Here is a 12,637-nt window from a genome sequence, read left to right on the forward strand (position 1 = left end):
TTTTTTTCTTGTAGGGGAAAAAATGAACATTACTTGTAGTATAACTGATGGTAATTGCAACTGCATATTTGATAATGTCACAGAATCTAAAGGAAAATGTTACAGTCACCTGTGGTTTCCTTCTTACCTGGATGCTGCATTGTCCCGGGCTGAAAAGGGTAGCAGTACAGAACATATAATGTCAAGTTGTGGGAGAAGTGTGGCAGATTGTCATTGATGAATTTTTTTGGTGATGTGTGTGTTTGTTTTGGGGAGTGGGAGCTGTTAAGAACACCACAAATAGAATAAAATAATATCCGTGAAGTTATTTGGCCGTTTCTGATTCTAGACATTTTTCTAAAAACAGTTGCAAAGGAAAATTACATTGTTTTAAAAAAAAATTGATGTTTTTAAATAACTAAATTAATGTTCTTTGAAATTCCACCAAAATGATGAAGTCACCAGATAGCAGCTGATAAATGTATCTGAGTCCAGTGCGCCCAGCTCTACAAAAGGCAGAAGAGGAATTTTCAAATTTGCCAGTGCCCCAGTAAGAGAACGTGAATTTTCCAATACCAGAGGAAATTATCTTTTTACAAATTTTGTCAGAGGTGCCCTTGGAAAAGTGTCGCGTTTGCTTTTACCCTCCAAATTATTTTAATCTATATTTTTAAGAGTTTCCATTCTCAGTTGTTTTGAGTTTTTCTTGTTCTTCCCCTTATGTCAGTTTTGAAAGTCTTGCACAAAAACAATCCAGGTGTTGTTACAGCAATGTGATTAAAACCAGGTCAGGCCTACACAATAATCCCAGTTCCACCACTCATTTGCTGTATGACCTTGAGCAAGTTACTTAACCTCTCTGAGCCCCGATTTTTGGATTTTTTTTTAAAGATATGATCATAACGCTTAGTCCTTGACTCGTTGAGAGAATTAAATGAGTGAAGACATAAAATGTGCAGCATGTATTTGCCATGTATTAGCACTTCAGAAATACACATGTAAACATTTTGGTACTTCTTTTATGGAGGTACTTACACTAGTTAATTCAAGGCATGGTGGGGAACAAAAGATCCTTTTTGGATAACCTCTGTTAGTAGATTAATGATTAATAAAACACACTTTTTAAGGTTCAAAACTAGATTAATTAAATTATATGTTATTTTACACCATTTAAAATGTGTATTTAAAAAATATTCACTGAAGTGAAACAGAAGTTCCTTTTAAGTTAATAAATAATGGTAAGTTGCATGATCCTTTTAACTCAGTTTAAGAATTTGGTAACACACCTAACTTTGAATAAACTCAATAATAGAATATAGAGAAATGAAATACATATTTCATATGAGTATGTATGTAAATTTATTTCTTTTAAAGAAAAATTTCAGGAAACAAAATGAATAAGCTCCTAGTCATAAAACCTCTAGTGAAAGCGTGTCAGTGGTCTGATTTGTAGGTGAGCAGACTCAGGACTCAGGAATTTTTTTTTTTTTTTAAGAGACAGGGTCTCATTCTGTCACCGAGGCTGGAGTGCCGGGAAGCAAAAGTAGCTCACTGCAGCCTCAAACTCCTGGGCTCAAGCTGCCCTCCCACCTCAGCTTCCCAAGTAGTTGGGATTACAGGTGCAAGCTGCTGCTCCTACCTGAAGAGTTTTAATTATATAAAATTCTTAAATAAATTGTTATTCCTTTCTTTTATGAAGAAATATAATTGATATTCTTGTCACTTATTCAATAAGCACATTTGTTAAATATTTAGACCTACTGTGAAGATAGCACTGTGCTAGCTGCTATGAAGAAATAAACTAGAATAGCATATCACTGTTTTCCTATGGACGAAAACCCAGAAAGGTAAAATAAGTAGCCATGAATGGGTTGAGATTCCCCCCGCCCCCTTTGAATACTAATGACAGAAATCTTATATGCGCTATGTAAGCAGTGCCCTAGGGTCAGAACAGAAAGTAACTTGCAATTTTTAAAGGTAGGAGAAATGACCGAAGTTTGGAGTGGTCAGAGTTTCCCTGGAAGTCTCTTGCCTTTGTGACTTCGTATGACTCACTCAGACTACCTGAGCCTGAGCTCCTCATTTATAAAATGGAGGAGTTGAACCTAGCCTCCAAGGTCCCTTCTAGCCTCACCATGCTCTGGTTTATTGTTTAATGATATGAATCCAAGATGGACAAATGGTCGATTTTGCTTCTTCTACAGTAGATAGATCTATCTTCTTAGGAGAAGTAAAATAGTAAAGAAAGAAGACATGTTTGAGGCCTGTTTGCAGGATGCATTGTATGTCATCAAGGAATTGAGAATGTATCCCTAAATATTAGGAAGGAGTTGAAAGTTTCTGAGCGGGAACAGAACATGCTGAAAGGAAATTGAGTCAGCAGCATGGTGTACAGGAGAGCTTGGCAGAGGGAGACAGGAGGCAAGAAGACCTGTGGGAGGCAGCCAGAAAGGAGGTGAAGAGGGCCCGGACCAAAGGAAGCCAAGGATGATTGAAAGATTTAAAGACGAAGCCCAGACTTAAAAGTATCCTCAGGTATTTGTTTATTCTTTTCTTAACAAACTCTTTCAGTACAAAGATAAAATGTGGCACTCTGAGTCATAAAATTTTCTGAATTTCAGAAGTTGAATATTTTTCTGAATGTATCAACCTGTTAAGGTCAGTTCCTGTTTGTTATTTTAGGCATATATTCTTGGGCTTTTTTTTTTTGTTTTTTCTAGAGAAACTATGAAGTACCAGCTGTACAAGTAAGGGTAGGCCAAACTGCTAAAACAGATACCTCCCTCCCCTTCAGTACCCTGAAGAACAAGAAGTTAATTTTTTGCTCATGTAACATTTCGGAGAGGGCATTCCAGGTTAGCAGCAGCTTTCCCCCATATGGTTATTAAGGGATCCAGGCTTCTTCCCTGCTGGCTCTCCCAGGGCCCTGTCATTGCCTCTGTGGTCAAGGCTTAACAGCCACATGTAGGTTCTGGTGGAGAGTGTGAAGAAGGCTTGCCACTGCTGTTTCCTTAAAGGCCTTGTCCTAGAAATGGCCCACATCACTTTCAGTCATGACCCATTGGCAAAGTTCTTAATTATTTAGCCAAGGATACCTACAAGGGAGGCTGGAAAATGTAATGTAGGCATGTGCCCAGGAGGGACAAAATGAATTTCAATAGATGGCTAGCGATGGCCTTATTAGTGCTCAGACTCAAATGAAATAGTAAGTCGACTCTTATTTCTCCTAAAATAATTGGGTCTTGACATTGAGATTGGTGTACTGATTGTGTTTAATAAGTGACCTCCAGTGCAATTATTTTATTTTGCCACACTTTATGTAATTTTTATTTTTTCTGCCTTCCCTTTTGATGTCTAAAGGGAAGCATAACTAATTATTGGAAAAGTTATTGAAACTTAAAAAAAGATTTGAACTTGGCTTTGGTTGATGCTACCACACAGAAACTGCAAACATCCAACTCACCGCTGTTAGTTGCTGCTCGTGATAGTCTGTATGAATTTAGCCTGTCTTGAGGCTTCAGAACTTAGTCTTAGGTCGCCACTAGAAGAGCATTATCCTAAATTACAGCTTTTCAATGGTGGGGAGGGGCAGTCTTGCCCCTCAGGGGACATTTGGCAATCTCTGGAGATATTTTTGATTGTCATACTTGGGGGGATGCCCCTGGCATCTCCTGGTTTGAGGTTAAGGATGCTACTAATCTACAATGCACAGTACAGTCCCCGCCACACACCCTACAAAGCATTCTCCCACCCAAATTACCAGGAGTGAGGACTTTGAGAAACCCTACCCCAGACTGTTAAATTCAAAAAGAAATAATGGTTTATTGCTCACTGTGTGCCAGGCACTGTGTTAAAATCCTTATATTCATAGTGTCATTTTTATCCTCACAACAACCTGTGAAGAAAGAACTGTCATCCATCACCACTTTACTGTTGAGGGCGCTAAGCCTTCTAAAGGTTAAATGACTTGCCCAGGGCCACAACTAGTAGATGCTGCAGTCAGGATTTAATTCCAGGCACTTTGTGTTCAAAGTGTTTCTCATCCACTGTGCTGTATGCCAGTAGTGCCCAAACCTAACTTTAGCCAGCAATTGTCTGCATCTCTTTAGTTTATGAACATTTATTTATTAGAGCATGCAGGATAAATCATACCAACACAGTCCGTATATCCAGAATTCTAATTGATCTAGGGAGTGGGAGAGCCTGCCTCTCTAATTTTTTTTTAAATTGGTGTGACATATATATAACATAAAATTGGCCATTTTAACCATTTTAAGTACGCAATTGAGTAGCATTAAGTAGATTTATTATATTATGTAAATGGACGTAACACAATTTATTTCCAGAACTTTTATCATCCCAAACAGAAACTCTGTACTCATCAAACAATAGCTCCCTGTTTCCCCATTCCCCCTTGCCCTAGTCCCAGGTAACCTCCATTCTACTTTCCCTGTCTGTGAGTCTCCCTATTCTAGCTACCTGATATAAGTGAAATCAGACCATGTTTGATCTTTTGTGTCTAGCTTATTCACTTAGCATAATATTTTCAAGGTTTACCCATGCGTGAAAATTTCCTTCCTTTTTACGACCGAATAGGATTTCACTGTGTGTGCACATTGTACACACACAGTGAAATCCTATTCGGTCGTAAAAAGGAAGTTTGCACACATATGTACACACATACCACATTTTGTTTATCCATTCATCAGTTCGTGGGCATTTATGGTTTTTTTCCACCTTTTGACTGTTGTGACTTTCCCTTTATTTTTAATCTGAACTTTACTCCATCACTTCCTCCCTTTCCTTTTTTATTTGCACCGTAATTTTGAACAAGCAGACTTTGTATTTTCACTACTCTGGGGATTTTTTTGAGGGAGGCTTGCTACCCTTTGGGGTTATGATAAGGTTGTGCCGGTAACAGAATTCATGCAGTAAAAAACTTTTATGGGACTTTCTTTTGTGATAGGTACTAGGGATGCAGAGATGAATAGTACAAGGTCTCGACCTTCAAGGAGCTCAGGGTTTAGTAGAAAAACAGAGGTATAAGTAAGTCATTGCAATGCCAGTTCCCAGATATGGGAGGATTCCAACAAAGGGAGGATCAGGCCAGGCACAGCAGCTCATGCCTGTAGTCCCAACACTTTGGGAAGCTGAGATGGGAGGATCACTTAAGCCTAGCAGTTCAAGGCTACCCTGGGCAACGTAGTGAGTGGCAAAAAATACAAAAATTAGCCAGGCAGGATGGCACATGCCTGTAGTCCCAATTATTTGGGAGGTTGGGGTGGGGGAATCAGCTGAGCCTGGGAGATTGAGACTGCAGTGAGCTGTGATCACACCACTGTACTCCAGCCTGGGTGACAGAGTGACAGCCTGTATCTTAAAAAAAAAAAAAAAAGAGAGAGAGAGAGAGAGGATCAGATCTATCTGGAGAGGTCAGAGAAGGTTTCCAGAGAGAATAAAACTTGAGCTACATTTTGAAGAATGAGGAATACAAGGAGGGAAAAATAACAGGAACAAGACCTGTTCCTGTTACAGCAAACTCCAGAACTCCAACAATGGCAATACCTTCCCAGTGACAGCTGGGAGTGTGGCATATTTCTCTCAAGCTTTAGGGATGATATGATCACTTGTCAATCTGAAGATGACTCTGCACAGGTAGAGGATGAAGATGCGATGGCCGGGCCCACAGACCTCAGGTCAGCGCAGAGGACAGGGTGAGGTGATAGGCCATGCCTCACATGACTGAGGGCCGTGCAGAGACAGGTGAGTGCAGATATGGCCACGCCTAATAAGACCAGAGGCAGATGACAGGGGCGATGCGACAGGTCACACTGGCACCGTGCAAGATGGACAGGGTGAGGTGGATAAGCCGGGCGGCCGACAGACTCCAGGTCAGGCAGAGGATAGGTGGAGGTGGATAGGTCACAGACTGAAAGCCAGTGATAGGGTGAGGTGGATAGGTTAAGGAAGGGATAGGAAGGAATAGGAATGGACGGAGGGGGTGGATGGAATGGATGGAAGGAATGGAATGGAAGAAATTGAGCCAGTTCCAGAGCAACATGCAGGTAGAACTACATGTTAACTGTAGCATATACTTGTCTGCACCTCAGGAGATGACTGATTAAGAATTCAGGATTCAGGCCAGGCACAGTGGCACACACCTTTAATCCCAGCTGCTTAAGAGACTGAGGCGGCAGGATTGCTTGAGCCTGGGAATCCGAGACCAGCCTGGGCAACATAGCAAGACACTGTCTCAAAAAAAAGAGAAGAAAAAAAAAGAAATTCAAGATTCAGGAGTCAATATTACTTAAGGTAGCAACTGTCTTTTCTATAGAAAATGGACAAATATAGATAAAAGCCACTTCCCTTTCTAAAAGTGTCCCTACAATTCAAATGAATACTAGGAAGGATTGTATTCATTCTTGTAAATGAGACTCACATGTGTCTTAGCACAAAAAGAGGATTCTTTTATGATATAAATACACTGAGAATTTTGTCAGGCTATCACAATGAACTGATAGTTCATACGGATTTGAGTCTTTATACCACTCTGAAATCTGGACCAACTGGGCCTCCAAAAGGCCATTTTGCAGATCTGGGCTTGTTTCTGAAGCTACAGACAGGCCGCTTCCAAGCACTCTTAAGTGCTCCACAGGTAATATTTCTAATTCCCAAGGACAACCCCACAAAAAGGTACTCTTACTCCATTTTTAGATGAGGAAGCGGAGGCTCATGATGTCAGGTAAGCTTTCTCAGCTCCCAAGTGGTTAAGCCCTCAGTTTAATATCATTTGACTCCAAAGCCCTGCGTTGCACCATGCCTTGATAATAGGCCATATGGGTTTCATGTATTTCAGATGGGGCAGGGTAGTGTGAGGTGAAAGATCCACAATTAACCTTTTAACCATGGAACTGAAATATTAACAGATGAGGTGATACAATCGCTGGAATTAATTCCAAAATAATTGGGGTGGTAATGGTCTGTGACCTGTTAGGAACCAGGCCGCAGAGCAGGAGGTGAGCAGCAGGCTAGTGAGCATTACTACCTCCTGTCAGATCAGCAGTGGCATCAGATGGGTGAGGATGTAAATGAACTAGGATTGGCATTGAGTTGAGATTGTTGGATCTAGGTGATAGATTTGTCATTATATCATTCTCTCTTTGTGATATTTCTGATATTTTCTAAAATAAAAAGTTGTAGTTATTTATTTAGACAGAGTTTCACTCTTGTTGCCCAGGCTGGAATGCAGTGGTGTGATCTCGGCTCACTGCAGCCTCCGCCTCCCGGGTTCAAGCGATTCTCCTGCCTCAGCCTCCCGAGTAGCTGGGATTACAGCCTCCCGAGTAGCTCGCCACCACGCCCAGCTAACTTTTGTATTTTTAGTAGAGACGAGGTTTCACCGTGTTGGTCAGGCTGGTCTCAGAACCCCTGACCTCAGGTGATCCACCCACCTCAGCCTCCCAGAGTGCTGGGATTACAGGCGTGAGCCACCGTGCCCAGCCAATAAAAAGTCTTTGAAAGGATTTAGATAAAATAGTTGGGGAAATGACATTTTTGTTCAAAGCCAACTATTTATGTTTGGAATATCTTTTGTGCTTGGAGTTCTCCATTACAGAGTTCCCCAGTGTTCATATTAAGAAGTAACATTGTGCAGAGGAATGCACTGTTTAGATCAGCAGTCCCCAGCCTTTTTGGCACCAGGGACCAGTTTCATGGAAGACAATTTTTCCACAGACCTGGGATGGGAAGTGTTTGGGGATGAAACTGTTCCACCTCAGATCATCAGGCATTAGTGAGATTCTCATAAAGAGCGGGCAATCTAGATTCCTCACATGCGCAGTTCACAACAGGGTTGTCACTCCTGTGAGAATCGAATGCCACAGCTGATCTGACAGGAGGCAGGGCTCCGGCGGTAATGCTTGCTCGCCTGCAGCTCACCTCCTGCTGTGGAGCCCGGTTCCTAACAGTTCATGGACCAGTACCCATCTGCAGCCTGGGGACTGGGGACCGTGCTTTAGATGACGTACTCTGGCTTTGCATTCTGGCATTAGCTAAGCACCCTCTTAAAGGAAGTTGGGTCTGTACTCATTCCGTGTTCTCCCTAACAGCTGGAAACATTGAATACCTGCAGTGCTGGGAAGTTACTCCCACCACAACTAGAACAGCTGTGGGAAAGACAACAGTTGATTTTGAAGAATGTCATCAATTTGCACATGATTCCGTCCTTAACCATTCTTATCCTAACAGCTCTGCCAAACATGGAGAATAGTTGGCTGCAGGACAGCTATTTTTCCTACTTGTAGATGCAACTATTTCTCACCCATCTGGATGTAAAAGGTCCTTGTACCCTAAGATTGGTCCTATATACACACCCAGTGGGAAAATGGGATGAAAAATTTAAAGCAGTAAATATTTGAGGAAGTAGATAGAGTAATTTAGAAAAAGAAAATACACAGGGCCAAGCACAGTGGCTCACATCTGTAATCCCAGCACTTTGAGAGGCCAAGGCAAAAGGATTGCTTGAGCCCAGGAGTTTGAGGCCAGCCTAAGCAATGTAGTGAGACCCCACATCTAAAAAAATTAAAAACTCAGTTGGATTTGGCAGTTTGTGCCTGTAGTTTAAGCTACTTGGGAGGCTGAGCTGAGGCAGGAGGATTGTTTGAGCCCAGGTGGTCAAGGCTGCAGTGGGCTGTGATTGTGCCAGAGTATTCCAGCCTGGGTGATAGAGTGAGACTCTCTCAAAAAAAAAAAAAAGACAGAAAAAAAGAAAGAAAATATATGGAGGTATATAATATAAAAATATAAATAAGGGAGGCCGAGTGCAGTGGCATGCCTCTAATCCCAGCACTTTGGGAGGCTGAAGCAGGAGGATCACTTGAGGCCGAGAATTCGAGACCAGCCTGGGCAACATATTGAGACCTCATCTCTGCGAAAAATCAAAAAATGAGGTGGAAGGGTGGCTTGAGCCCAGGAGGTCAAGGCTTCAGTGAGCTGTGATTGCATCACTACACTCCAGGCTGGGTAACAGAGAGAGACCCTGCCTCAAAATAAATAAATTCATACATACATATGAGGACTTGTTTCTTTCCATTTGAAATGCTTCATTCAAAGGCTAGAATTAAATTGCCATAGGCCATCACAAGTTTAACTTGAATAAATTATTTTTTTTCGAGATGGAGTCTCACTCTGTCACTCAGGCTGAAGTGCAGTGGTGTGATCTTGGCTCACTGCAACCTCTGTCTCCCGGGTTCAAGCGATTCTCCTGCCTTAGCCTCCCATGTAGCTGGGATTACAGGCGCCCACCACCACACCTGGCTAAGTTTTGTATTTTTAGTAGAGACGGGGTTTCACCATGTTGACCAGACTGGTCTCGAACTCCAGACCTCAAGTGATCTACCCGCCTCAGCCTCCCAAGTGCTGGGATTATAGGCGTGAGCCACCGCACCCAGCCTAGCTTGAAGAAAATTTGATAGGAGTTTGTTTTTTCTATTTATAGGCCAAGCAATACCATGTATAAATATTAAGAATCATGGCTGTTCCTTAGTGCCTAGTTGTTTATAAACCATGAGAGAGAATGAAATCATTGACCAAGTGAGACAGGGCAACAGTCTTCCCTGGGAGTAAAGAGACGAACAGTTTCTGTTGACATATATTTTAGGCCTGGCCTCCAAAAAAAATTTACCCAAAGCAGTGGTGTGTTGGTGTCCAGGGCTACCGAGCCTAATCTTTGGCTGCCTCTGTGTTATTCTAAGTTGTAATTTTCCGTGTCATCTAAATTTGTAATAATTCTTTAGTATGATAGTGTTTCAGTGAACAAACATTCTGCTTGCTGCATTTCTTCTGAGTGAGTAATTCCCTGACAACTACCAGATCTTGGCAGAAGCAAAGTTAGTCATAAGTTATACTCCACTCTCAGTGTTGGTGAAACGTATGATGCGTAACACAGTGTTTTTGAATTCAGTGCTGATTTTCCTAAAGGACATTTGGGAGGAAAAAAGAAAAGGAAAGGGAATACCCAAATTCAGGAATAGAACTTATCTATTATTATAAGACTTAAAAAATACATGAACACTAATCATGAACTCATTTCTTCTTAGTAAAAGACCTTATGCTCTTTTTCCCATTTCTCTGTGTGGCTTGATTATGGTGAAAGTGGCTGTGTGAGTTTCCATTATTGAAGGAGTTAAGGTCTGTGGAATCAAAGTGTGAGACAACATGCAGGGACCAGGTTGGTTTCCATTTAACAGCCAACCTAATGAAACTGAAAGGATTGAGAGGTTTGTCTTTTTTGGAAAATGTTAAGGTTCTTCCAAGTAACCAGCAATGTGACTTTACCACACTGTTCATTAACAGGGGTTTGGATGATGACCACCATGTCTGCTGCTGGCTGAGTCCAAAACTGCGGTCACTCTCTCCAGCAAGCTCAGGGAGGGTTACGTCATCTTCACTCAGCCAGCCCAACGCTTTTTCCATCTGCTAAAATGTAGAACATGGTTGCTGATTCTACCCTTTCTACAGAGAGAGAGGGAACATGGATGAGTTGCTGCTTTTAAGGATTGTATGTTAATTGCTATTTTAAAAATCTGCTAAGCCAAGCACGCTTAGTGTAATCAGTCACCATGGAGTTTTTTAATAGGACAGCTTCTGCTCTTACAGAGCAGAGCTTTTATGCTGGTGGGTTAGAAGCATAACATGTTTCTGGCCGGGCGTGGTGGCTCACGCCTGTAATCCCAGCACTTTGGGAGGCCGAGGCGGGCGGATCACGAGGTCAGGAGATCGAGACCATCCTGGCTAACACGGTGAAACCCCGTCTCTACTAAAAATGCAAAAAATTAGCCGGGCGAGGCGGCGGGCGCCTGTAGTCCCAGCTACTCGGGAGGCTGAGGCAGGAGAATGGCGTGAACCCGGGAGGCGGAGCTTGCAGTGAGCCGAGATCGCGCCACTGCACTCCAGCCTGGGCGACTAAGCGAGACTCTGTCTCAAAAAAAAAAAAAAAAAAAAGAAGCATAACATGTTTCTATATTGAAATGATTCTCCAACAAGGACTTCTTTTCATCAGGGGTGACCTAAAAGGTATTACTTGAAATACAGTTACATCATGTTCTTAACTGGGTTTAGTAGTAGGATAATTACAGGGTTGTATCCACCTCAAATGGGAAGAACTGATAAGTTTTGCACAATTATTTAACTCCTCTGTTAGGCCTTCCTTATTTCCTGTTCTCTTTTTAAAATTTGACTAAGATACTCCTAATGGGCTTGGGAGCCTATAAAATGATCAGGATTGTTGCCTTATGTTTTGCATGTTTGGGGTAACAGTGGAGCCAGATGTACCCTTAAATAAAAGGCCTACAAAACCAGTTTCTTGTTGCATTGAAAATGTGATTTTAAAAAAAAAAAAAAAGGAGACTCTCGCTTACAGGTGATACTGTTTAGTTTGTTCTTTATTTTCCCTTTTGCCATTCATGAGATTTCTTAAATAAAATGACATCTTTTCTTTTTTTCATTATTATTTTAAAGGTCTCTGGGGAACAAGACTCATGGAGGAAAGCAGCACTAACCGAGAGAAATACCTTAAAAGTGTTTTACGGGAACTGGTCACATACCTCCTTTTTCTCATAGTCTTGTGCATCTGTAAGTAGAATATTTCCTTCCACTTATGGGAAAGTTTTGAAAAGATTTGACCTGTCCAAATCATCATTAAAAGGAAGTGTCTATGCACCAGAGGGGCAACTCGGAAGTTACCTTCTTACCTTTTTTTTTTTAATTTGAATTTTTTTTTAATTTGGGCATTTGTTTATTGACTATCTTCCTATGGTAGAATGCAAGCTTTATAAGAAAAGGGACATGATTTGTTCTCTGCTATAACCCCATTTCCCAAAACTGTGGATGGCAACAGAAGGCTCTGAAAAATATGCAAGAAAGAATTTGACCAAGTGCTAAGTGACTGTGGACTTGCGTTTAACACGGGAAGGGAAAGGCAAAGAGTTCAATTCCAATTTAGAATTTGGTCAGGTTCTCTTCTGCACTCTGGTAAACATTAATTAAAAATCAGCATTATCTGACCAGCCAGTTCATCGTCAGTGGTGACGATTTTCACTATGAGATACTCGTGGCAACCTGCCCGACACCAAGAAACCAAGTTAGAGGATTTTTGTATTAGATTTCTTAACAATGAATACAGTGTCACTATTATTACAGTATCATCATTATTGTCATACTGTTATTATATCAGGTAACATAAAGTCTGCATAAGAATTATTTCCAGAAAAATGACTTTCCAAACTTAACTTTCAGAAAATACAAATAATCCTACTAATACTGCTTTTGTTGGTGTATACATGTAAAAGTCTCCTTCTTTTAGATTTGGATAGGTTGTATCATTGCCTCATTTTAATACATTATTTCTTGTCAATCTTTAATAATTGCTGGACTTTTACTCCACAAGAAACTTGCTATAGGCCAGTCTCTTTCCTGTTCTTTTCTTCTTTCAGTTTGTCTTCCCATCCTCTGGTAGGGGGAGGGGAGGGACGCCTGAGCTAGATTAGCTGTAGGAACCATTTGTCTCAAAGTCCAGAAAGCCACAGGTGATGGATTTGTCCTCTAAATCAAAGGGCGTTTGATGATGCATTTCTGTCATGTCTCATCTAAAGTCTTCGCG

General features: G+C 41.4%; 1 protein-coding gene across 1 annotated transcript in view; it reads left to right on the forward strand.

The window, feature by feature from the left end:
- The window catches only part of PKD2 (polycystin 2, transient receptor potential cation channel), a 71,133-nt gene that overhangs the window by 1,005 nt on the left and 57,491 nt on the right, over positions 1–12,637 (forward strand). The window contains exon 2 of the mRNA XM_003898943.5: positions 11,497–11,610. Within this exon, the coding sequence (XP_003898992.1) occupies positions 11,497–11,610 (114 nt within the window). The remainder of the gene's footprint in view (positions 1–11,496; positions 11,611–12,637) is intronic.

This window comes from Papio anubis, chromosome 3, assembly GCF_008728515.1.
Source record: "Papio anubis isolate 15944 chromosome 3, Panubis1.0, whole genome shotgun sequence".
Taxonomy (NCBI): Eukaryota; Metazoa; Chordata; class Mammalia; order Primates; family Cercopithecidae; genus Papio; species Papio anubis.